Consider the following 26,619-nt stretch of genomic DNA (forward strand, 5'->3'; position numbering starts at 1 on the left):
CTCTCTCAGTTCCACCGGAGAGGGGGAGACAGACAGACACTGATCAAACACACACCCAAAGAGATGACCGTAAACCGTGATGAACGCTGTGAAGGAAGACTGGGAGCCAAACTTGGGGGGAGGGCGCCTGATTTCCTGGCAAATGAATGATCCATACCAAAGCCAGTCCCGCTCCCCTCTGCTGGACAGGACGCTCCAGGGGGCTCCCGCTGGTTACCTCACGTGACTGAATGTGCAGAATCGTGACTTTGTCCTCAGCTCTGCCTCTTCCCTGGTGTGCTTTTCCCTGGCATTTGTGCTCGCCCTGCCCTCAACAGGACCTAGGAGCACAGGCAGGATTTCCTTCTAGAGCCTTCTTGCTGGGACGGATAGGACGAGGAAGGAAACCGAAGAGACCTGGCCCTTCCCGCCCCCGACCACCTCCAGTCCTTTCTGAGAACCATCTCTTTCCTGGGGCTTTGAGATTTGGTTCAAAGCGAGTTACCTAATTCCAGATCCACCTTTATTCAAGTGCAAAGAAAATGGTTTTGCTTTCAAAAGCCGATTATTGGACAGTCTGGATTATCCGTCATTCTTCCCTCCGTTAGAGTGAATGATTGAGGGTGGCTCGTTCCAGCTTCTCTGCTGGGGAGGACGGCCGTGTTCAGAAGCTTAAATAGTCATCACTGACCCTTTCAGCTTTTCCCACAGAACCAAATATGATGCTGTACCTATCTAGAGTGTGTTTTTTGCGATTAAGTAAGGCCTCAGTAAGCCTTTTTTTCTTGTGACCCACTGGACCGACGGCGCTGTGCTTCAGCAACAGGTGTAGGGGAGCTGGGCCGCAGGTACCTCTGTCCAACATGTTATTGGTTGAACATGGGATTTCACTGGAAAAGGATTAATTTTTTTTTTTTTTTAATATTGCCCCAGTGTAACCAAGAAGGTGTCTCTCTTTCTGGGGAAGTGTATTGCGTTTCCTTGTTGTTTCTGATGAGGAGATGGGTTTCCTTGAACCTGCCATGAGCGTGTTTGCACCTCTGTTCTCGCCATGAGAGCCGCTGCTGCGAAGTATACGTTTATAAGTCATTCTGGAACTTACTGCTCTCAGCCTGGTCTTCCATTAATGCCCTTGAAGTGGAGGAAAAGGAAGCGAACTATGTGTATCTACCTAGGTGTTCGAGGAGGAGTAATTTGCAAAGTAGTGAAATATCCATTATGTGAAACCAGCTTTTGCTGGGCAACAGGATTAATGGACTCTGACGTGCCCTCAGCATGACCTTGAGGTCTCTGTCCTCTTCTCTTGATTGTTCTGTAACATCTGCAGGCTGAACTATAGGATGAAAAAGGGCATGGGGCTAATAAAGCCACCAGAGTGTGTACAGATAGGCTTGAGTGTGCTGATGTAGAAAATTGGGCCACCGCCCAAGAACGCATATCTGACTGCAAACTTCTAAGTTCCTCACTGCATCAGAAAACATACTCTACTGATTTGTTTTTATTCCCTTATAGAATATTTCCTTAAAGGATTGGTTGCCTGGTGCTTCAGTCTCCTGATCTGTGAGGAGGTGATGGGATTACATGGCCAAATGTAACTAGAGCATTTAGAAGGTACCTGGGCACATAGTAAATGCTCAATAAATAGTAATTATTGTACCAAACAATTCTGTGGTATAAACATAGGCTAGCAATTGTTGAAACATGGTTTTAAGGGCTTTTTTTCTTTTTTTAATAAAATCTTCTCTTTTCCCATGTTATATGTTTGCAATGATGTCAAGAGAATAAATGTTTGGCTACCACCCCACCCCCCCCCCAGTTTAGGATCAGTTAGGCGTAGGGTAGGATGTCTTTTTGGACATTGACAGATTCTTTGACCATTGAGGCATGCAGTTGGAAATGAGGATTTACCCTTTTTGGTGGACTCTGCTTACCCCTCCCTCGCTAGCTCTGACACAGAGAATTTTCTAATTGTGGGGCCCCTCATTTGCAGTGGTTTCTGGTGGTAATCAGGTGGTCCCTGTGCAACTCTAGGGTGTTTTTCCTTAAGCTCTGGTTAGGAGCCCAGGCTCACCGCCCCCTACAACACCTCCCACGCCCAGCCTACTGAGAAGTCTAGTCCCTTCACGGGTTCTGCCTCCTGAGCGGTTGACTTCAGGCCGGAAATAAATATTTAATTCCCTCTTCCAGATCTTCCAATGCAGCATATACCAACAGAACTACACCCTTGTTGTGAATGTGTGACATTTCTTGGAAATGCAGGACACTAACAGGAACCAGCAGAGAATCCGTGGGGACCGCTGTGCCAAGTATTTTTTTCATCGTGGTGTTTGCTCTTCCGTCTGAAAGTTCTTTTATTCTCTTTCTCAGCAAATACTGTTATAAAGCACATCTCAGGACTGTGACATTTTGGAGGGGGGCTCTTTCTGGCACAGAATTCTACACGGGTCAGTAGAGCAATGGGAAGTGTGTTTTTACCCTTTTTAGAGAGCAGCAAATCAGAAAAACCTCTCAGCATAATTTTTGATGACAAGAGCATGAGAGGCACAGGAGTGACGTCATTGAGACATTCCTTGTCAATTCAAGTCACCCTCCTGTTCTTCTCAATTCTTTTCTCTCTCCCGTTTGCCCCCAAGATGAAGATTTTCCCTTGCAAGGAGAATATCACAGGTGAAAGGAGAAGTTTCTTTTTCTTTTCTCTTTTATTTTTCCTCAAAGATTTCTTTGAGAGACAGAGAGCACGAGCAAGGAGAGGGAGAGAGGGTGCGGGAGAGAATTCCAAGCCAACTCCGCTCTGAGTGCAGAGCCTGGCGTGGGGCTCGATCTCACAACCCTGAGATCATGACCTGAGCCAAAACCAAGAGTCAGATGCTTAACTGACTGAACTACCCAGGCACCCCTGAAAGGCTCTAAGGTAATGCTGGGCATGTTGAGTGTAGGGACAACCAGGAACGGCAGGTGATTGTGGTGCCACCGTGATCAGTCATTTGATTAGTCCAGTATCAAAATGGGTGAAAGCAGAAGTTTGGATCAAATTCCTGCTTAACTGGATTGACCAGTTACTTGAGTCAAAAATGTTGGAATTGGCTTTCATTGCAGGGTGCAACCAAAGTAATGTGCAGTTGCCTGTTAATGTGATATTCTTGGATCTTTTTTATTGCCTGATCACCTGTCTTCATGCTCAGAGATCCACTTAAATGACAGTGTAAGTAACCCAGGTGGTTTCTGGGTGCTTAGGTTTCCCCTGAGCCAGAATGAGCCAGGAAGTTGCCCGCACTTTCGAATGTTGTTTTAGTGGCGAAGAACCCTGCTGGGAGGTCAGATGCACTCACCTTATAATATAAATTATAAAATTGTAAAATATTGGTACAAAACTGTTTTCCACATGGATTGAGGCTGTGGCCCGTGTTACGGTCATGGGAGTGAAGCGGCCCTCTGGGGTTCATTTTCCTGGGTTCGGCTTACCTGGGATTTTCCCGTCTCGGGATTCCTTTGCCTCCTCAGCCCCGTTGCCGATTATGTTCTATAGCTTCTGCCGGAAGACAGGTAGCGGTGAGGCTGGTGAGACACAGCTTGGTGAGGCCACCCAAGTGGGATTTCTAAATTGGCTTTGACCTCGGAAATTGGGGAGCCACCTTGTTTTCCGTTTTGACGGGTGTGTCCCACATCCCTTCCCATCACCACGACAATGGCCTTCCCCTTCCTCCAGCCGCATAATTAGTTCCCAACTTCTTGATTCATGGGTGAAGGGCTGCAGATTGTTTTGTTTTGGTTTTGATCCTTGGAAAAAACCCAGCTCAGGCTTCTGCTGGTCGTGTAGGACGTGTCTGATCGCAGGATGGAGATAACTGTGTGACATTCCCCAGGTGGGGGGAGACATGGTAGCCCCCGTCGCAGTTTGTTTGGGGTTAATCTTGAACCAAGAAAAGGGAAGTGTTTTGTTTTGTTTCGTTTCGTTTCGTTTCGTTTCGTTTTGTTTTGTGGGGAGAGGATTGGGCAGCGAGGATAAAGCCACCCCTGTGATGTGAGAACCGGAGATTGTCACCAGCTGAAAGAATCCAAGGCATGATGGGAGAACGTGGTCTCTCTTGTCATAGAGAAGACTGCCACCTGGCTTCCACTGCCTGTAATAACAGCTAGACTGGGTGTAAGTTCAGACCTCTCACCTAGGGACAGTTGGGTGAGGAGTGTGTGTGTGTTGGGTGAGGAGTGTGAGGAGTGTGTGTGTGTGTGTGTGTGTGTTGGGTGAGGAGTGTGTGTGTGTGTGTGTGTGTTCGTTGTGTGTGTGTGTGTGTGTGTGTGTGTGTTTGTTCATTCTTAACTGTTTTATGGCTTGCAAATAGACCAGCATTTAATTCCAATAATGGTGACCCACTGAGTCCACTGAGTGTGTGCTAAGTGGAAAGCATTGTTCCAGATGCTTCCCTTCCTTCAGTCACCAAGCATTTACCTAGTACCTAGACTCTGTAGGTGTCTAGAAACACGAATGACAAAAACAGACAGAAATCCCTGACTTCAGGCAGTGCTATAGCCAGTTCTCCGAACTTAAAGGAGCGGTCCTTGGACTAGCATCAAATCTTTTACATTGTGGAGATGGACGCTGGCTGTATATATTTCATGGAGCCTTGGATCGTGCATCCTAAAATTATGACCTAGTCCTGCCTCCACCCGACGAGGGAGGGACTGGTACTGTCCCTTTCTGACGGAAGAGGGAACCAAGACTCAGAGATTTGCTCAAGATCACACAGCTCACGTCTGTCCTATGGAGCGGCAGAGCTGGGATTCAAACACCAGTGGTCTAGTCCCAGAACCAGGTTTCTTAAATCTCATATTACATTGCCTCTTGAATTTGATACCATATAGAATTTTTTAAATGAGTTTAGAGGATTTTCAGTAAAGGAAGGGCCTGGTGGTGGGGTGGTTTTTAGATAACACTCTAGCGAGTCAGTAGCATATTCATAGAAGACCATCCTTGAGAATGGTTCTGAATCTATTATTTATGGTCCTCCAAGCTTTTTAATGTACTATTCATTGAGATGGTGATGCAGTTCCACTAGCGAGATACTGGAAATTGGCTTATCCATTGTCTCATTTGATTTTCTTTGTTGGCCAAATTTGTAGCTTATTTCCGATTTGTATGGAAAGAATGGTAGGATTAATTGACTTCTTCCCATTAATTAAAACAGCCGCCTGAGTATAGTGCCTGAGAATTCCAAAAAAATGGAACTGTGAGGGGCTGGTTGAAGGGTGGTTTCCTTTCTGAGCCTTTCTGCCATTGTTCTCTGTGTCCGTAGCCAAGACACAGGGCCTGGCGCTTTTCAAAGCTGACCCTTCCTTTCGAGCCTGGGAATGTTTCACTTTGGGGTGACATAGATAATTAAATTCTGGGGAAGTCATAGCCAAAGGGAGTGTTTTATTTCCAACTCTGTGGTAGAAATGCTGCACTTTTTCTTGCCTTGTGCTTTGGCTTACATACTTACATGTATTTCTTGTAAGAAAATTTTGAAAAAACTTCAAAAATTTCAAACATCTATGGGAACTGCTTTTCTTCAGTGTAGACAAAAGGTTGGATTTGGAACATTTTCTATAAAAGCTGTTTTTGTCAAGAGACAATGGAGTTATTTTTCATGGAAAGCAAAAATGTATTCTATAATCAATGCCTTAAGTAAACAAAGTAGAGTTAATATTGATTCTGTATCATTATATATATTTTTAATTAACTAAAGAGCCCAGGGGAAGAAAGCTCATTTTCTTAAATGTCTTGATAAAGGAAATGACTAAAGTTGTGTTTGGTTTTTTTTTTCTTCACGCAGAAGTAGTGTAGCTTTCCAGCAATAAAAATAAGGATTCTGTAAAGGTGATGGTAAAGATTTCACTTGTCAGAAAGGTTGTTATAAATGTAAGAAATTTCAGACTTTTTCGTGTTTATTGCAGATGAGACCCTCTCAGGTATGTACAAAATGTGACATAATCTTAGCTTTTCATTTAGGCTGTCTTTGAGGCACATAGAAGTTAATGGACTAAGATACTGAAATATTTAAGAAATGGTCGATGACAGAATTTTTTGAGATCACAGTATCTGCGTCCAACTTCCTCATATTGCCAACCATGGAAATACTATATACTATGAAAAGCCAATTAGGTAGAATGGAAAACATCCAGAGAGTTCACAGAGAGTTGTATGATTCTGTATTTTTATGACCCAGGAAGCAGTTCCAAGTTTACCGGTGGTCAACATTTTTAGAAAACTTGCTAAGGGGAATGAAAAAGTTGGGCTGGTTATGTCAGGGTTTGCCAGACACGAGAGGGACATCTCACACGCGCTGACCTCAGCCCTGCTGCTCCCGTGTCTTCAGCTCTTTGGGTTCTAGAAAATGTCATCCACGAATCTTTGGCGTGGGCCAGACTTGTATCACACCTGACATTCAGTAACTCTCTCCAAGTTGCCAGAAAAAAAAAAAAGAAAGAAAGAAAGAAAAGAAAGAAAAATCCCACACACTCTGTATCAAACAGTGAAGAGAAATGGAAATAAAAGACGTCAGTACTTAAGCTCTATTAGAGGACGGTGGTGAGTAGCAAGGAAGTGCTCTTTGGGGCCACTGAGTTGCCATGAAATCTTTCTGATAGCCATCTTCTTGATTGATGTGTAACATCTGACCTTGCTTTGCAGAAGGCTGAAGAGATTGCTGAGGGAGGAGAGTCTGCCCTGGGACCAGACGGAGAGGTGAGGAGTTTTGTGCCCATTCCTGCCTGTGTTCTGCTCAATGAGTCCCTGCCATGCCCTCCAGCACCATTTTCTGTGAACACCAACTTTATTTTTACTCAGCTTTTCATTTCTAAGTAAAAATAGTAGTACATTAGCATAGTAGAAAATTAGGCAAGTAGAAAAGGGATATACTGGAACATAATCTCCTTCCGTCTCAGACTGCCAATCAACTGATATTAAGTTTGTGTACTGTTCTGGAATCTTCTGTGTGCATATATGTTTATGACTCTATAGAACGTGTAAAAATCTCAAGTGATTCTATAATTGCATTTTCCCCGTAAGTGATACAGAAGCATAAAGATATGACCCAGTTTCCTCAGTGTATTACTAATTTGAAATTATAAAACTTCATAAACACAAACAATTTACATATTTAGTGAGCTTCTTTTTTTGACATTTTTGTGTAGGCTCACAAGAGTGCTTTTCTGTATAGATTCACCACCACATGCCTAATGTGATTTCTCAGGATTTTGAAAGTTCCCCGGAATCATGAGAACACAGTTACTTACTTATTGGATTTAGTTTCTCCTCCAAAAACTCAAAAAAGTTCTCTGCCAGGGATTCACACGAGGAGGTGCGGCCCCAGAGCAGAATGGGAAGGAGTTTGTTTCCAACGGCCTTCTCCTCTCTCAGATTCTGATAAACCTGCTGGGCGGACCCTTCTAGAATCTGTGCACACGAGGCGTACCGCACGTGTGAGCAGCCTGGATCCGGAGCTGAAAGGTTGAAACCACTACTCCCTGCAGAAACTCCTTGAACAATAAGTGTCGCTTGAGCACTGTAATTCGTCACAAGGAAAGAAAGGATCGGGATGAGTTGTCTCATGGTTCAGCCACCCTCAGTGGGCCACTCTGGGGGAAGAACACTATTTATTGGACGCTGCGAAACAACGCTGGTCTGTGCAAGCCCCCAGCCTTACCTACGCGCGGCTCACATGGGTCTGTAATTAACAAGCACGCAGGGGGAGAGCGAGTGGGTTGGTGGGACCGTGCTCCTACCTCTTACCGTCGGTTGGGAAGATCCCCTGCTGATCTTGGGCTTGCGATGTACACCTTTTTTGTTTGTTTGTTTTTTAAATCTTAACCCATGTGCATTCTGCTTGCTGAAGTTGGCAGAGTGGGCATCTTGCTCAGTTTGTTTTGAAATCATGTTCTTACCCTCTGCCGGGCTCCTTCAGGGCCCTTGCCAAAGCCCTAATTCCAGCCACGGCAACTCCCGATTTTCTCTGCGGCACGACATAAGCAAGAAAACAGGCTGTGTTCTCAGAGTCCGCAGTAATGGAATACAGTTTCTCCGAGGGAGGCGATAACGACTGGTAGATTCCTTGCTTTACCGCGTGGGCATGTGGTTGACCTTGTCCCCAGTGAGGAAGAAAGGTCACGCGTGCAGAGCAGTAGTGTCCCAATCTGTTGCTTTAGCCCACATCAAAGAAAAAAGAAGAGACGGCTTGGAGTTGGCCTTTTCTTTTTTAAAAGCTTTTTTTTTTTTTTGGTAGATACTCACTAATATATTGTTTTTTGGGGTTTTTTTGTTTGTTTTTTATTCTGTTTTGTTGAAGGAGAAGGGAGAATGAACTTTTTTTTTTTGTCATTTCCTCTGAGATATGGAAGATACACTGTGGTATCCTGTGTTTCCTGTCATTTTTATTTAACTCCAATTAAGAACAATTGAGAAAAAAATTCTTCAGAATTAATGAATTGTGTAAACATGGAATTTTATTACTTCTAAGGAGATGGATAACTTGGACTGCTCACAAATCCAGCATTTCCAGGCCAGCGTCTGGCCTGGGGGATCTGTCCTACAGGTGTGGTCCCTGGGTCATCAGTAGCATTCATTTGCATAGGATTGATTACTCCATTTTTTTTTTTTTTAGGCCTTTTAAAACAATTTGTTCTTTTTTTTTTTTTTTAAAGATTTTATTTATTTATTTGTCAGAGAGAGAGAGAGCAAGAGCGAGCACAGGCAGACAGAGTGGCAGGCAGAGTCAGAGGAAGAAGCAGGCTCCCTGCGGAGCAAGGAGCCCGATGTGGGACTCGATCCCAGGACGCTGGGATCATGACCTGAGCTGAAGGCAGCTGCTTAACCAACTGAGCCACCCAGGCGTCCCATAAAACAATTTGTTCTTTGAAGTAGGTTAGACAAGGCCTCTGTGATTTCATTTATCCTCTTAATTTTCTGAGCAAGCCATTCTTCATGAAGACTCTAATAATGAACTTCAGCTCCGGCTTGGTCCATGCGCCCGGTTTCAGAGGATCCAGCTTCTGGCTCTGTCTCGCTGTCAGGTGCCTGTGGCCAAGCTAGAGAACAGGACACTGGGTTCTGCAGAAACTCAGACGGGCCCCTCGAGAGGGGACACAGATGACAATACCTCTTTCTTTTCCCATTCTCTCAGAAACCACGACTTAGCAGTAGTTGTTATGGGGAAGGGGTATTATGTGGGGGTTCTTATTTGCAAATGACAAATGACAACTCTGCCAGATTTAAGTAAGAAGGGAGTATGTTCATAAGATATTGGGTAATTCATCAGACCTCCAGGAAACCTGGAGAGCCTGCCTTGAAGCTACAGTAGGCCGTGTTCTACCGTCTAGCCAGTCAGTGAGGCCGTGGCGGGTGGCTGACGCGGTGCACCGGCAGGGGCTCGGCCCGGCCCGGCCCTGTGCTCTGCCTTCCCTCCAGCATGCCTGTTGCTCCCGGCTTCCCCAAGCCTCGGGCTCCTAATTCCAAGCCTTGGTGAGTGCGTCCAGTTGATGGAGCTGAGGTCGGCACTGAGCTCCTTGCTGCAAGGGAGGTTGGTGCTTTCAGCGTCTTTAGTAGGAGGTGACCTCCCACCTCCCGCCAGGACTCATGGGTGGGGAACTTTCCAGTCACAGGAAAACGTTTCAGATGCTGGGCAGCGTCCAGCACAGAGCTGGGAGGCGGCCCTAACACCCAGCGGTGACGTGTCTCTGTTTCTCCTTTCTAGCCTATAGACGAAAGCAGTCAGATGAGTGACTTGCCCGTCAAAGTGACTCACACGGAAACGGGCAAGGTCCTCTTTGGACCAGAAGCACCCAAAGCAAGTCAGCTGGACGCCTGGTTGGAAATGAATCCCGGGTACGGCATTAAAGCAGAAATTCTGGGGTCCAGTGGCTTCTTAGATGTCTGTGGTCCCCATAAAATCTCAGAGCACCAGCACCATGACCTTCGCTGAAACAGTTCAAGTGATTCCCCACATTTGTCATTTGTACACAGAACATGCTACGTAGGTCATGTGCGTGTGTGGTGTCTTCTAATTTTAGAAAAGTAAGCCCCCTCTCCTTCCCACTCCTTTTCCTGCAGTTACGAAGTTGCCCCGCGATCCGACAGTGAAGAGAGCGATTCTGATTACGAGGAGGAGGTACGTGGGTATCTCAGTCTTTGGGGTGTATGTGGGAAGAGCCCCTGTCTATCACTGCGTCCTCCAGTGCTAACCTTGGCGTGACGTCTGGAGCTGAGGATGCCCCAGAGCTATGGCGATGGTGCCCAGCAGTCTAGTGACCTCGCCGGGGCTCTTGGCCAGTGGCGGGACTCGGAGAATTCTGAATTTATATGAAACCAAGAAAAGAGAGGCTGCCATGAAAGGGGAGGTGGTGGAAAGGTCTTGTGGGGAGAACTGGAGATGGGTTATTTTGGGAAGGCGGTGCCCTGCTTTCCCTGGCCCACGCTGAGGCTGAGCCACCCAGAAGTTTCCGGGGTCCTTCAGGTCTCAGAATCTACTCAAAATTGTAAGTCTGGAAGGGTAGATGAAAGGGCAACGCAGACTTGGTTTGATGAAGTTATTGATCCTCTCGGTTTCTCTTTAAACGTGATTCTTGTTTAAATTCCTTGGATATTCCCGTTACCCCAAGAGAAGCACATTTCTCAGTCTCTTGGGAGGAACGAATGGGCAGTAAGTTTACCTAGAACCTAAAATGGAATCCTTGGATACTTTTAACAGAACTTAAGAAAGAGTAATAAAGGGTTTTCTTTAGATCAACTCCGAAATGTGTTATAATTATAAATAGAAGGATTAAAAGAAGATTTTTATCTCCTTGCTGAGAGCATTGTTTGTGGGTAGCCATTAATTCTGTTTACCAGCCTCGAGGAATCTTGGTTCAAAGAGCACCGTGGCCACAGAGAAGGCGAAGCCGCCCTACCAGTCAGGTCACTCACCAGAATTCTAAGACAATTGTGATTTTCTTCTATTTTGCAGAACCTTCCCTTTTTTCCCTTAAATTAATCTACTGTGAACACTTGGTAACTTTTACAAAGAGGAGAAATTAAAAAGTTACGTTTTAAGAAAAAGGCTCCAGCAAAAACAGCTGCTTTGGGTTGCGTATTATTTATTTTTTACAGGCCGCTTTGGCTCTGAGGTCTTTGAAGCTTCCAGAATTAATTTTTAAAATGTTTCTTGGATGAATGGGTCCATAAATGATCCATTGGAAGAAACCAAAAGATCCCCTGGAAGTCATTGGGTCAGAGAGCCAGGGAGGGACAGGGGTTGCTGAACCCGCAGGTGTCAGCCCAGGACAGACATCCGCACACAGCTCCGGGCAGCTGGGACTAGAATGAATTTGAACCCGAGTCCTCATCTCGGGTCTGTCACTCATGTACAGCCACGTCTCTACTCAGAGCCTCACTCCTTTCCTGGAAGACAAAGGAGCCAAACTGATTCCTCACCTCACCTCCCAGCATCTCAGTGGTCCGTTCCCTGAGGTTTGGTTGTTAGCAGGAATATTATGTCCACTCCCATTTCTTCATCCAAGAGTGATGGGAAAGCATTGATCTCTTAAAACCTGCTTTTAAAGAAATTCCACCGGTGAGTCTGGAGGGTTTAGCTCCCAACAGCATTGGTTGGCCGTGGGCATAATGACTGTGTAGCAAAGCTTTCCAACAGATCAGCAGAACGTAGTATGTGGCTGAGAGGAGCCTGTAATGAATCCTTTGCCAAGTTACTGACAGCTTTCATCTAAATACTCGGAGATCTATGCTGTGAAGTAGTCCCAAAGCAGCGGGTTTCAAGTTCCAGCCCCACTACCTGGAATGCATGGGGGTCATCCAAGTCCCCTTGGCTAAATTATTGGGGGGCATTTTTATGAGAAGGGCAGTAGTAAGCCTCTAAGTCTGGCTTAGGCTGTAGAATTTTTCTAAGAGTGAGCAGGTGTGGTCTGTCAGAGTCTTTGATAACCAATGATAAATACCCATCTGCCAGTTATATTGGGAGCAAGGGTTCTAACAGATCCTCGAAGGGTTTCTTCTGTTCTCTTCTCCATGATTTAAACAGAAATGGAACAGTGTATTGCCTGGTTTAGGGAGGTGTTAAATTTACTTTTTCCCTACGTCGTATTTACTCTGCGAAGCTGAACACCGTTCAGTCTCCCTTCAGAAAAGGCCAATCCTAGAGATTTTGTCCCTAAAATGGAATCCTTCCTGTGTCTTTGTTCCTTCCCCCAGGATGAGGAAGAAGAGTCCAGTCGGCAGGACACGGAAGAGAAAATACTTCTGGATCCCAACAGTGAAGAGGTTTCCGAGAAGGATGCCAAGCAGATCATTGAGTGCGTATCACTCAGTTTTCTCCCTTGTGAAAATGCGTGTCCCCAGAATTGTGCTGTATGGATTTTCTTTCAGAGAACTTTGTCTGAGGAAGGAAGGCGACCAAGTTCATGGCCACGTTCCCCTTGAAACGCTGCCATCAGAGGTCACCCCCTGCCTCTGGAGCTCGGCTTTCCCACCTTCCTCAGTGGCATCAGCACTTACCCAGGAGTGCCCGTGAGAGATGCCGATCCACCCAGGTCCCCGCTGCCAGCCAGCCCCCCGCTCCCACATATTGTCCGCAGCACCCCAGGACCTCTCAGCACCTCGTCCTCCTCCCCGAGTCCGAGTGCCGGATCTAGTCTTCACTAGGGCCGTTCTCCATGTCAGCTCTTTGCTTGTGTGGCTCTAAGGTTGATATTTGGGGGAAATGATATGTAAAATAGAAAATTTTAAAGTAATGAGATTAAAAAAAAAAAGCAAAAATAGGCATTATGATATTGTCTCCTTTTTTTTTTTTTTTAAAGGTTTTATTTATTTGAGAGAGAGCACAAGCAGGGGGAGTCACAGTCAGAGCTGGCAGGGTGAGAAGGAGACTCCCTGCTGAGCAGGGAGCCTGACACAGGGCTCGATCCCAGGCCCCGGGACCATGACCTGAGCTGACGGCAGACACTTAACCGTTTAACTGACTGAGCCACCCAGACACCTATGTTTTCTCCTTTGATTCGAGGTCTGTGGGCCCCACACTAGGAGACTTTGTTTTCTGGGTCCGCTGAAGGTTTAGAACTGCCCAGTGGCTCCTCACTGCCCGTGGAGTTGAACACCAGCCCGTGAGCAATGCGGAGGAAGTGGAGGCCGGCTGGTGCCTCTCCCATCTCTGTGGTCACGTTGCTCCCTCCCTCTCGTGCCCAGCAAGCTCTAGACACCATGCTGTGGATAGGGTTTATCTTTGCATCTGGAGAGCCTAGGATGGCCTCCCTGGCCACTAGGTCATCTGCAGGGATGCAGTTCCTGCTCCGATCAGTCATTGGAGGTCAGGTGGGCCTGCCTGCCGGTCCTGACTCTGTGACCTTTCCCAGGGCCCAGGCACACGAATTAACCTCCAGCTTGCTCACTTTCTGTGAGGGTTCCCAGTCCTGTCTTTTAACCAGAAGACATACTGGAGATGATCAGTAAACTATACTTCGCACAGCGGGGCTTGGCTCTCCATCCGTGCGCCCAGAGATCTGTGGATGATTCTCGGCTCTCTGTGTCTCAGGACGGCCAAGCAGGACGTGGACGACGAGTACAGCATGCAGTATAGCGCCAGGGGCTCCCAGTCCTACTACACAGTGGCCCATGCCATCTCCGAGCGCGTGGAGAAGCAGTCCGCCCTCCTCATTAATGGGACCCTGAAGCATTATCAGGTAACTGGTGGGGGTCGGGCCCTCTGGGGCAGCCATGGCCCTCACCTCACATTGGGCCGTGTGTGTCTTACACATGCGTACGTGGCTTGCGTAAGGTGTCTGATGGTGGAGAGGCCTCTGGGGTCATGTTGCTTAAGATATAATGATTCTCTGTGGCGCCTGTAATTCTTGCTTTAGAGACACTTCCATCATATGAGGGCATCCCCTAGAAAGTTCCCTTCCGTGAATTTAGGATGGCTCGTGTTCTAAGAAATACAGGCTTAGCAGTTAGAACGGTTTGATGTTGTGGATCTCTTCACAGCGGAAAACCCAGTATAGGGAACGTAGGTGCCTCGTCTTATAGTCCATGAAGCATTTCTTCCAGAACTTCGGTGGTGGGTCTAGTTTAATGCCATGGATTCAGCTTCTAGGAGCCGCTGTCCACTACATGTATGGCCTTTTTTAAGACACAGTAAAGTGGTGAGCTTTGATGAGACGCCCACTGTAAACAGAACAGACGTTTCATTTGACCTGTTGGAGTAAGGGCAGCTCCTATTGTCTACTGCCTACCACTCTGGCGTTTCCCAAAGTGTGTTCCTTGGAACACTTGGTTCATGAGCTGTCCCTTATAAAAAGGAAAATGGGGTCATGGTCAAATGAATACGAGGAAATACTATCATCCAGAGGTAGGACTGTCATGTAATTTACTACTCCGGATTTGGATGCTTACAAGAGTGAATAAGGGCCCTTCTTATTCGTACCAAGCATAACCCAGGACAATCCTGAGCTAACCAGACAGAAGGGCACCGTGGCAGTGACCCCTCCTGGTAATCCCTGGTGTTCATGAGCACATTCACGACTCTTGTAATGGACGACCGTGTGTCAGCGTCCTGCAGTGAGATCACTTTGACTTCCTATTTCCCAAATTTCTTGGACCACCCAGCTTTATGTCCATAGATCCCCTATTAACGTCCTGTAATTTAGGAAGTATATGCAAAGTTCTCTGAGTTTATGGGTTGGCTCCCCTAAACCCCTCACTGCCAGCACTGGGCTGGCTGCCATGGCGTGGGGGTGAAGGGTCCAGGCCTGTGGACCTAAATCACGCTTAATACCATGTTGATTTCCTCCTGCAATTAAAGCCTTTCTCATCACTTGTCCTCACTGCCTTTCCAAACCCCTGTGTCCCCCATTGCCATCTGGGAGCTTCCTCTTCTGGGCTGCCTGTAGACTTCCTGAGCATGCGTCCACGTCAGTCCCCTTCTGGGCTTTTGCTCCACTGACTTCCTCCTTCCCAGCCTCTGACCACCCGCATCAGACCCATGAGATCCTTTCCATTTCTCACAAACTGATTCCAGCTGTGGCTCGGGGCCTGCCTGGATCACCCTGTCCACGAGTAAGCTTTCTGCCACCTCGCTCCTTGATGGTTCGCGTATCTTTAATAATTACGTAACCCTGACCCAGTGGGGGGTCTCCCCACGGCTTCCTGGGAAAGCCACACATGTCTGGTTCGCTCCCCAGACCCACCCCTTCACGGTCTGGGGAAACCCGTATCACCTCCCACTGTTTTCATGAATTTCTGGTCTCCTCTGCTGCCAGGTTATGCTTCTGTTTTATCTGGGTTTAACACAAATGCAAAATTCAGCCCCTTGGCCAGTTTTCATTAAAAAAAAAAAAAAATCAGGGCACCTGGGTTGCTCAGATGGTTAAGCCACTGCCTTCAGCTCAAGTCATGATCCTGGAGTCCCGGCATCGAGTCCCACATTGGCTTCCTGCTCTGCAGAGAGTCTGCTTCTCCCTCTGAGCCTCCCTCCCTCTCATGCCCTCTGTCTCTCATCTTCTCCCTCTCTCTGAAATAAATAAAATCTAAAACCAACAAAACAAAACACCATCACGACTATCCAGATGTTTCTGGCATTTAGTTGACTTTCCTAAAGGTCTGGTGGTCTGGGATCCTGGGGCAGGCCCGCCGCCCTTCCAGTCTGCAGTCGCTTCCGGCGGCCCCTTCCCTCGGAGCTCTTCCTGCTTCTCCCGTCGCTTGGCGTTGCTGTCCTCCTGCAGAATCCTTTAGGATGATTCGGAGTCTTGCGCGGTACAAGGTACCCTAAGTGGCCTGTGGAAGTATTTCTGCAGACCGTCGCAGGGCTCTCCCCAAGAAAATCTCTGCTCGCTGCAACTCAACGTGCGTGCCAGAACAATTTTAAATAAGATGATACGTATTCATATGTGTGCCACGTACTTTGAACCCCTTCTCGGTGCCTGTGGATATGCGATTGCCTTTGTTTCCTCTTGGCCTGCAAGCTTCTGCAGGGAGGCTGCCTCCTGCGCAATGGGCAGGCGTCCATCTGCTATACCCCCTTGCATGGTTCTTCGCGCAGAGCAGTCATTTAATAAATATTGAAAATAATTGAATTACTCACTTGGTTCTTACATAAAACAAATTAAAATTAACATTTCCCTGAGCATAACTTAATTAGCAAGCTAAATTAACTTCAGCAGACATGCATATTTATATATTTGTGTATTTATGCATATTCACTTACATGTAATACATAATATATAATATGCACAGATAGCTATATGTATTTTATAATATGTACACACACACACACACACACACACACACACACATATATACAGAAGTATATTGAATTGCTCCTGCCATTTGAGCTCAACATCTGTGTGATGGTGGTGGTATTGGTATTGGCGGTTGGAGGAGAAGGAAGGGGAACAATTTTGTATTTTCACCCCAGCCTTTCTTGTACTTAACACAGGAACTCTACAAAGCTCTGTCTCTGGTGCAGGCCTTTCGTCCTTTAAAAATATGTCATCCATGTTTCCAGCCATCAGCTTCCGTTGCGGTGCCCCGGGGGAGTGCCCCCATGGCCGCTCCCACGTGAGGCCCGTCCTGTGGGCCCCGCAGCGGCCCGGCTCCCTGGTCAGCCCGCTTGCTGGCAGAGGGGATCCCGGCCTGGGAAGGCTCTTCATGGCCAAGAAGGCTGTGTCTAATGATCTCTGATCTGTGTGCCAAACCTGCCTTCTGGTTTGTTTGTCTCTAATCCTCACATTGGCTTTTTGTTCTTGGAGTGGTTGGAATGGATTTTCGTTTGGGTTTTCTTCATTTATAATAACTCTGGAATGTCATATACTGTGAAATGCTAAGTAGGGATGAGCAGCAAAGCTGCTTAAAATCCCACCAGTATGCTACAGCCCGTCATTTCTAAATCTGATTAACACTTAGCACCTGCCAAGCAGCAGGGATGATTACAGGCTCATATTTTAAATTCTTTTTGTGTTGGTGCTTCCCCCCACTTTCCTACTGTGGGAAATCCAACATATAGCACCGAGGAGTTAAGAAGTCGCAGCCTCACTTGAGTTGTATTAGTATTAATTACCTGTGCAGATCTTGGATAATTGAAGCAATTACTCTTCATTTCAGCTCCAGGGCCTGGAATGGATGGTTTCCCTGTATAATAACAATTTGAACGGGATCTTAGCTGACGAAATGGGGCTAGGGAAGACCATACAGACCATTGCACTCATCACTTACCTGATGGAGCACAAAAGACTCAATGGCCCCTATCTCATCATTGTTCCCCTTTCGTAAGTAAAGTCATTTATTCCTTACTTATCTCTCCGTAGGTTATAGATTGTCCTATTAGGAGCTTGTCCTTGTTTTCCATTTAAGGCAGAATTGTAACCTATAGCGGGATCACCAGAAGCTGCTGCTCTGAACTCAGGTTTCCGCTTCCCACCCCCGGCCTCTTTGAATGGCTATTTAACCACAGGACAAAGTGATTTCATCAGCCCTGATAATCAGGCCGCAGTTCACAGCCCGCATCACACCTTAAGTGGCTCACGGGGCAGAAAGCTTTTGATTCCTATTTTTTAAAGATTTCTTGGATTTTTTTTTTCCCCTTGTCCCATTTCCAAAAGCTTACATATATTCAAAAAAGTATGACTTCTTCAATCTGCCTCGACTGTATCTCTTAGAGCAGAATCTGGGTCACAATCGTACCTGTGAATTTGACCTTAAACCGTTTTCAGAACGGACAGTCTGACGTCCGTGATCCCGCTGCTCTGCAAGCGCGGGTCCTCCTGTCCTCCACTCAGTGCCCAGAGCCTGCGCGGTTCCTCCTAGGTCTTTTCTGGGCCTGAGAGAAGGAAGACCTGCTCAACGCGGCCCTCCCGGGAGGGCTCTGGCAGCTGGTGTTAGGTCGTAGTTCCAGTCGCTGAGATCTTTGTCGATCTCGGTGCTAAGATAGACTTGGACCTTGCAAAACAGACGGACGAGCAGAGGGATTCTGGTTTCGCATTTGCAAATTTTGTCTAAAGGAGAACTGTTCGCAGACCTTCGGAATCTGTATTAGCCAAATCTGTAGTATTTAGACGTCCTGGGTATTGTATCTACATTTCAAGTATATATTCAGTTCTTTATATATATTTTGCATGTTCTGATTCCCGTATTATGGTGATGCTTTCAGGGATTTAAAAAAAAAACAAAAAAGGCATTCCCTATTTCTCCCCCGTTCCCTCTTGACAGATTTATTTAATATTTTCATGTGCTTTTGTCATTTATTTTTTTTCCTGACTCAACTTTTCTGTGAACTTACATGGCTGTTTTTCAAGAGTCCCCAAATCACTCTGGCAGTTGCTGTTTTCAATATTGCAATTAAGGGTTGTTGTTGTTTTTTTTTTTTTTTTAATTTTCCCTTCTCTATGTTTATGCATTTTTAAAATTTTATTTATTTCTTTTTTCTTATGAGATTTCTTAGAAACTGACAAACACACTTGTCATGCTTTGGGCCCAGCTTCTTTCCCACTTATCTCTTATTTCCACGCCTTTCCAAGAATCCTGTAGTTGAGATATTTTCTATTCTCTCTCCCCTTTCAAGGTGAGGCCTGAGCATGAATAAGGACATCTTTTTAACCGCCGATCGCAACAGCAATGTCGTTTTCTCTGTTTTCTTCTTTGTTCTACAGGACTCTGTCTAACTGGACATATGAATTTGACAAATGGGCTCCTTCTGTGGTGAAAATTTCTTACAAGGTTTGGAACGCTGTGTTTATATATAAATGTGGAAAAGCAAAAAATAGACCCTCCTCTTTTTTTTTTTTTTCTTCATTCCATATGCACATCTGTGAACTGTATTTGGTTGTAAAGTTTTGTCATGTACATCATGTACCAAACAGTGTGAGTTAATCATCCCAAGAAGATTACTGTAATAAACCATAATTACTTTCAGATAGTGAAATGCAGAAGAAAATTGTTAATTATCATATTGCGCGGTTTCTGATGAGAGTAATACAAATGACAAATACCGCACATTCCGCGGGCCGCCGCCACCGCGCCCGCTGTTCCTGCGAAGTTCGCCAATTACCGGGGCGCCTGGGCCGCCTGCTCCCACGGAAATGGAGCCTTTCAGCCGAGCAGCGGGTTCCCCGCCACCTCGGGGTTGCTGTAATTTCCCTCTCCGTCTTCCCCCTCCCTCAGTTTCCAGGGGGAAAGCCTGCCTAGAAGGGTCTGGAAAGTGTCCAGATGTGCGCGATTTTGCCAGGCACTTTCTTTGTGGATAATGGGTCCGTATACGGTAATGCATAGAGACGCAGCCCGCGCTCACGGGTCTGGGCTCCATTAAGCTGTGAACAGTGAGGCAGAATGCACACATTACTCGCATTGGGTCATATATGTATGTGTGTGTTTCTTTCCATTCAGGGCACCCCCGCCATGCGTCGCTCCCTCGTCCCCCAGCTGCGGAGTGGCAAATTCAATGTCCTCCTGACTACTTACGAGTACATTATCAAAGACAAGCACATTCTTGCAAAGGTATGTCTTTAAAAAAAAAAAAAAAAAAAAGTTCCTTTACCTCTCATGATGGACCATCGCGCTGGAGTGTAAAGGATTTCCCAGGTCATGCCCACTGGGGTAATTTGATCATTAGAGGCTTTTCCCTCTCTCTCTCTCTCTCTCTCTCTCTCTCTCTTTCTCTTTCAGAGTCAGCTATATTTTGGGAATGGGTTTTAATTTTAGGCATGCTTTTTGTTTGTTTCATTTTGTTTTGTTTCTTTTGTTGGCCTACGTCGTCAATCCTGGTTCTGTGATGGAGCCTCTCCTAGTTTATGAGTTTACATCTCTTAAAAAAATTCACCTGCGCTCCTTGCGCAGCTCCTTCTCTCTCCAGCAGCCCTGAACGTGCTTGTGGAAGAAATAATTGTTTTTGTTGCCCTGGGTTATTGTCAGCAGCATGACTTCATTCCTCTTGTGCCTTTGTCTCTCCAAAGATGAGTAGGCACCCTTCCATATGGTTTCTCCGTGTGAACAGTTGTCCACGCTGCGGCTTTGCTCTTCCTGTGTTGGGTTTTTTTCCTCTGGTGAAATAATGGGCCACTGTACGGATGGCTCCGGGCTGTTTCTGTGCTTATTCACTCGAAGCCGAGAAAGAGCTGTTTTCTACCTGCGACACGCTTGTCTCCTAATTTGTACGTCCCAAGTTGTCCTTCAGCTAAAAAATAGAAAGTTGTTCTTTGATTTCTATTGCCTGGCCTCCTAATGCATTCATTCAGAATACCTTCTTTCGTGGGACCAAACACAGAAACTTCAGTTTTCTTCCTCTGGTGATTTCTCCTACCCTGTGGTGTTTTGGAATTGGCTATAATCGGAAACTAAGCGGTGGCCAGAAGAGAACAGAATTCCTGTTTCTGGGGTCTGTTCTCTCTCCCCACTAAACCTCTGCTCTGGGAACTGTTGAGTTCCCTTCCTGGCCTCACGGGTGCTCCCTTGCAGGAAGTATGCTCCCAGGGGAGGTTTAATAATTGAGATGGCACTGGCGACAGTGCCGTGTTCCTGCTCCTCGTTCCCAGAGAGGAACTTGGCAGTGTCAGAAATTACATGTTTTTGGTAGAACTCTGGGAATGTGGGTTTGTCCATCAGAGAGCCTTAAAAAAAAAAAAAATCCTATCCCATCTTCTGCATTTGTATTTCCGCATTCATCAGAGATGCCTGGTAATGAGATGAATTGCTTTTATTTGTTGCTGGAGGAATGAAGCTATGGAAAAGGGTAGTGGAATTGTGTTCAAGTGGAAGACCTAATTGGTAAATGAGCAGATTAGCACAATCGAAGTCCTCTCTGATTTCCTTGTTTATTAGGTCCTAAGCTAAATCAGGAAAGTGGATTTTGACTGCTGACTTAAATACGTTTGTATCTGGTGGCCTCGTTTCATGCCGTGGGTAAGCTTGGGGGGTAGTTGGCCATATAATTTCATTCTCATGGACACTTTCCTTGGAAGCAGTGGAGGAAGAATTAAAATAAGAAAAGCTCTGGTAGTTTCTTTTACCCAAACATCCCAGCCTGACTGATGGTATACTTCTTCTCCCCCGACTTTACGGTCACTTCTAATGAGGAAGGCAGAACCCTCTAGAATCCCGCGCTCACCTCCCTCCTCCCTGTCTGGGAGCTTTGGAGCAGGATCCAGGGACATCTGAACACCAGATGCTTTTCTTGGCCATTGCCACTGTTTTGTAGGGAATGAATAGGCTTAGTGGGACATTCCACATTGTTCTCACTTAAAGAAACTGAGACCAGTGACCTTGAAGAGGGCTGAAGGGTAAGTTGTGAGAGAGGAAGAGGCCCGTGTGCAGATTAGGGAGGAAGATTGTGTTATGTGGCCTTTCTTTATTTTTCACGCAGCACTCATGATGGGAAAGGAGATTGTGTTTAATTCCAAAGTTCTGGCAGAATCAGAGGAATGATATTTTAGCATTGTCTTCACTGTCAGTGAGTATATCCTTTCACTTTAGCTCTCTGAAAACAGTGATCTGAGACCTGGCCAGCGAGGACCTTGGTCAGAACCCAGAGACTCCAGGTTGCCAGATCTTACTTTTTTAAGAGAAGCTGGATATTCACATTTTTGTGTGAAATATTCCAACTTTTAAATGTTAGCAACTCATTCGAATTAAGAAGAGAAAAAGAACACTGAGCTGAGCCAGGCCCTAACAATATAACAATAGAAGCAAAGGCAGGAAGCCAGAGCATCTCAGCTGTACGTACCTACTGACGCCATCTTGGAAAATCGGTCACTAATTTCTGCTTCAAGTGGGGAGCTCTCCTCTCTTCTTGCTATGAGCCGAGGCAGCATGAGCACTGAATCAGGGAGAGCCGTCATGGTCTAGCATTAACAGAGGGAGTGTTGGTTCAGGAGACACAGGAGCCAGTCCCGGCCCAACCATTTCATCTTGGGCCCACGTTCCCCTCTTTGGCAAGAGCAGTTTGGAATCACATGACCCCTAAGCAGCATTGGCACTGACATCCCATTATCACGAAGGAGAGTCACACCGTTATTACGCACAAAGTCTGAATTCCTTGGTTTTCCACACCACGGTTTGCCTATTGGAGGTGGTTGTATTTCCTCTTGCTCATCTCATGTTGGTCCTTCCTCTTGGGTTACAGATTCGGTGGAAATACATGATTGTGGATGAAGGCCACCGGATGAAGAATCACCACTGCAAGCTGACTCAGGTCTTGAACACTCACTATGTGGCCCCCAGGAGGATCCTCTTGACTGGGACCCCACTGCAGAATAAGCTCCCGGAACTCTGGGCCCTCCTTAACTTCCTCCTCCCCACCATTTTCAAGAGCTGCAGCACCTTTGAACAGTGGTTTAACGCCCCATTTGCCATGACTGGAGAAAGGGTACTGGTCTACCTTTTGTATCTTCCACTCTATGGCAATGAAATGAACGTAAAGATCCAGAAGCTGGGAGTGTTAGAGCCCCAGAAAACCTGTAGGGTGGTTGGCAATGTCGCTCACTTTACAAAACTCATCAGTGGGTCCGTGTGTTCTCTTTCCAGGGGTGTTTCCTGCCCTGAGAAAATGGATCTAGTGATGGGTCTAGGGTCCTAGGATCTAGGATCTTTGGCCTTTTCCCGACATGTTAATCAGGCCACTAGAGAATGATCCTGACTGATGGAATCCTTATTTGTACGGGCTACAGGGAGGACGAATGGAGAGAGATTTGTTGAATCAATTTAACCAGATCAACCGACCCAACTGAACACAAACCTTAAAGCACATACATATTTCCTTGTAAAACTTGGGCTTCTCCTTAAGCTGTTTCCCTATGAAGAGTTTGTATGTGAAACTGAATTAGCTCATGCTGATTTTCTGTACATACTTTTCCCCCAATTTTAGTGTGAGCCTGTTTTATGTCTACATTAATACTCCTCAAATCCGGAGTAGCCATTTTCAAGTTCCTTATTATTCTGTCCACCATCTGTCTTCTCTTGGAGCTCATTTATGGAAGGAAGACACGGGCCATTGCAAGAAAAGGAATGGGTTCCTGTCCTTTTGATTAGTGGTTTCTTAACTGTGGGAATGAAAAGTCACTTAAAAGGCTTTCAGGACATTTATGTTGAAACTATTCAGCACTTTAATTTTGAAGTACATCATAGGGACTTTTGCCTTTTGTCAGTAATTCATTGGCTTGCCCATTTGTAGAAAGTAATGTCAATCAAGTCTGCCCCCTAGAGGTTCATAGAGGAAGGTGACCAGAGGTTCTAGAGAAGGTTCCAGATAAAAGAGGGCTGACCAAGATAAGGGGAGAGGGAAGGAAGAGTGAGGTACAGGGGCTTGGAAACCCACCACCATCCACTGGGCCCACTCTCTTCTTTTCCTGTTCAGGCCTTGTCACCTTGGGGTGTTTCTGCTTCTGAGACAATCCAAGTTAAGAGCCTAACTTAAGGCTTTGACTTTGAGGAAGCACACATGAACTCTTGCCCCTCTCCTTGGGTTCTGTCTCAGTCTTCAGTAAGGCTTTGTTGCAGTCCTATCCAAAAAATGTCTGAGCTGGGAGACTGGTTGCTCTGGCCCCTTTTCCATGGAACTCCACATTAAGACAAAGACGCCCATTTAGACGCCATTTTATTACCACTTGGCACGTAGGAAGAGGATTCTGAGGCATGCAAAACAGGTAAAGACCTAGCCTTAATGGACATAAAAATTTCAATCACATATCACGGCAAATTAATAAATGTAACCCTACAGCATTATTTTGTGAAATATCATTAAAAAAAATGTCCGACTCATCTGAGGTTCTCTCGTAGGTGGACTTAAATGAAGAGGAAACTATATTGATCATCAGGCGTCTACATAAGGTGTTAAGACCATTTTTACTGAGGAGGCTGAAGAAGGAAGTTGAGTCCCAGCTGCCCGAGAAAGTATGTTGCAAATTCCAAAGCTATGGTTCCTTTCCCTGCTGATCTCCCAAGTACCTGCATCTGAAACTTTCTTTTCTTTCCTTTTTTTTTTTTTTTTAAGATTTTGTTCATTTATTTGACAGAGAGAGAAACAGCGAGAGCAAGAGCATAAGCAAGGGGAGTGGGAGGGAATGCAGGCTTCCCCCTGAGCAGGGAGCCCCATATGGGGGCTCGATCCCAGGACCCTGAGATCATGACCTGAGCCGAAGGCAGAAGCAAAAAACAACCAGCTCGTGTTTTAGTCCCAGGGATCTTGGAAATGCCGTATAGGACATTTTTGTTAGAGAGAAGCTAGAGGTTTGAATGCAGAGAGAGAGAGAAGGGAAATTTCAACATTTTCGGCCTGGTTTCCCTAAAGCTCTGGCGCGGGCTTTTATGAAGTTAGTAAATTCATCGAGTCTCCTGACATTTTCGCTCACACTTACATTAACTCAGTTGTATTAGTTTAACACTATATTTTAAGTTTGGATTTTTTTTTTTTAAGTTATTAACCTCGTGAAGTTCACTCTTGCGGGCACCACGGAATTGATCTGCCAGTGAGTCCAATGAGGATATGAGTTTGGGTCTTACATCATCACCAGAAGTCCTCGTAAACATTTACCAGGTTTCCTAGAAGTGTATTTAATGCTTATGACGTCACTCTTTGGATAATAAGTGAAAAACAGAGTTCCTTCAAATTACAGACACATGATCCAATTATTCTCGGATGTGGTTTTTGATCTGTACCATAAAAGCTAAGTCCCCATGAATACTTGAGGCAGGTAATTTTCACATGGTGTGTAGCACCCTGACTTCTCGGAGCTATAGAATGACTTTTGAGCCCTTTGCTCCACATTTTCTGGTTTGGTCCGGGTATTAGTTTAGTATGTTCCCGATCATATTTTGGAACCACACCCTTCTGAGTTCTAAATTTTATTCTCTCTTTTTCAAAATATTTTATTTTTATTTATTTAAGAGTCAGAGAGCACAAATAGAGAGGCAGGCAGAGAGGGGGGCAAGGAAACAGGCTCCTTGCTGAGCAGAGAGCCCGAAGCAGGCCTCGATCCCAGGACCCTGAGATCATGGCCTGAGTCGAAGGCAGAGGCTTAACCCACTGAGCCACCCAGGCACCCCTAAATTTTATTCTCTTCAAGATAGGTTGTTGGGCATTGTGTACTACTTGTGGCAGGAGAGAGATGTGGATTTGAGTTTTCTCTGTACATGAGCCAGTTCTGAAATGTGTATTTCACGTCACTGTGTTTTTTCTGTGCCATTACTCTGGTTTTTGTACAGGTTGGTTCATCCTATTCATTTCTTAAGTAGCAGTTGACAAGAGAGCATACAAAGTTGATCACCTTATCAAGAGAGGATTTGGTTCCAGATTACCCTGTTCATTAACAGTCAGGGGAAAAAAATTAAACTTAAGTACTGTTCTTACATCATGCTTATCCCAGCAGAAGCCTAAATATTTAAGTATTTAAGTATTTTATTTTTCTAGTGAATGCATCTTGGGTTGAGTGGTCTTGATACTGTTTTTGACTTCCCATGGTCTCGGTGTCTTTGGGTGACCCTCTCACTGTTCAGGGAGGACCTTAGTTACTGAATAAACTGGGGAATGGTCCAGTGGTCCTGTGGCCACCTTGAACTACTTCCCAGCAAGAGATCCTGCAAGGTATAGAGACAGATGTTAACGGTTTAATGTGTCCTGGGCTCCTTTGTTTCTTTAGCAGAGGTATAAAAATCAAGGGTAATTAACTAAAGTCCTTCATTTATTCATTCTTTAGAACGTCTTCATCTTAGTTACTTAATTTCCAGGACTGGCTAATAGAGATAGATTTTTGAAAGCTCATCACAAGTTGGAAATATGCCCAGTTTGAAGAAAATCCACTCTATAAAAATCCAGACTTGCCCAGCCTAAGGACCATGGGGTGATGAGTTGTATCACAAAGGAATTCTCTGCTTTACTAAAATATTTATTCCACTGTTCCATTCACAAAAGAGCCCCCTGAGTATTGGTACACTTAAAAAAAAAAATCAGGGTTAGATTATAGCGCAGTATCTTCTGCGTAAAGTATACTTACCCTCTTTAATACCCAGGGTAGTATTTGAGTATTTGAGTATTTGAGTTAATCTAGCCCCGTATGTGATACATTATCTACGGATAAGCTCCCTTTCATGGAGGGAGCTCGGTGGAGTGGAAATCATGGGCCTCCTGTCAGAGTGCACATGCCCTGTCACCGTCCCTGTGTCTTACTAACCATTTGGCATCGATCAGTGAATGCAGTGGGGCTCCGTGTTTCCCGGTGAACTGGCAGAGAAATACCACCCGCCTCATGGAATCATTGAGAGGACTAAGTGGATGCAGGACCCCTGAGTCAAAGCTTGGTGTGTGTCAGCTCTCAACGCCGACAGCCACTGCTGCCTTCCTCCTCGGCGTCAGCTCCCGCTGCCCCGACTTCTAGTTCCCCTTTCCTTTCCTCTCAAGTTCTCTTTCATGCTCTGCTCCTCCTCGCGCTTTCGGTGGCCCCTCCCCCACCTGTGTGCTCACCAGCCTTTCCAGGGCAGTCGGGGAACTCACCACTTTGCCCACGTAAGTAGCTGTTGGTGTGGTTTGGCCGGCATTCTCTCTACTTTTTCTGTCTTGTTAGGATTTTTTTTACCTGAGAGACATTGGCCACTGAAGTATCATCCTTGGGGGTTAAGGAGCTTCCTCTGCCACCATCTGCTTACGGCCA

General features: G+C 45.8%; 1 protein-coding gene across 8 annotated transcripts in view; it reads left to right on the forward strand.

Moving 5' to 3' along the window:
* SMARCA2 (SWI/SNF related, matrix associated, actin dependent regulator of chromatin, subfamily a, member 2) overlaps positions 1-26,619 on the forward strand; it is a 179,595-nt gene that overhangs the window by 45,938 nt on the left and 107,038 nt on the right. For all 8 annotated transcript variants that reach the window (XM_059411931.1, XM_059411934.1, XM_059411932.1 and 5 more), the window contains exons 10-19: positions 6,647-6,700; positions 9,705-9,835; positions 10,061-10,118; positions 12,194-12,294; positions 13,530-13,677; positions 17,093-17,256; positions 18,637-18,703; positions 19,370-19,480; positions 22,101-22,343; positions 23,753-23,866. In XM_059411931.1, coding sequence (XP_059267914.1) covers positions 6,647-6,700; positions 9,705-9,835; positions 10,061-10,118; positions 12,194-12,294; positions 13,530-13,677; positions 17,093-17,256; positions 18,637-18,703; positions 19,370-19,480; positions 22,101-22,343; positions 23,753-23,866 — 1,191 coding nt within the window. The remainder of the gene's footprint in view (positions 1-6,646; positions 6,701-9,704; positions 9,836-10,060; positions 10,119-12,193; positions 12,295-13,529; positions 13,678-17,092; positions 17,257-18,636; positions 18,704-19,369; positions 19,481-22,100; positions 22,344-23,752; positions 23,867-26,619) is intronic.

Source organism: Mustela nigripes, chromosome 9 (genome assembly GCF_022355385.1).
Source record: "Mustela nigripes isolate SB6536 chromosome 9, MUSNIG.SB6536, whole genome shotgun sequence".
Classification (NCBI taxonomy): Eukaryota; Metazoa; Chordata; class Mammalia; order Carnivora; family Mustelidae; genus Mustela; species Mustela nigripes.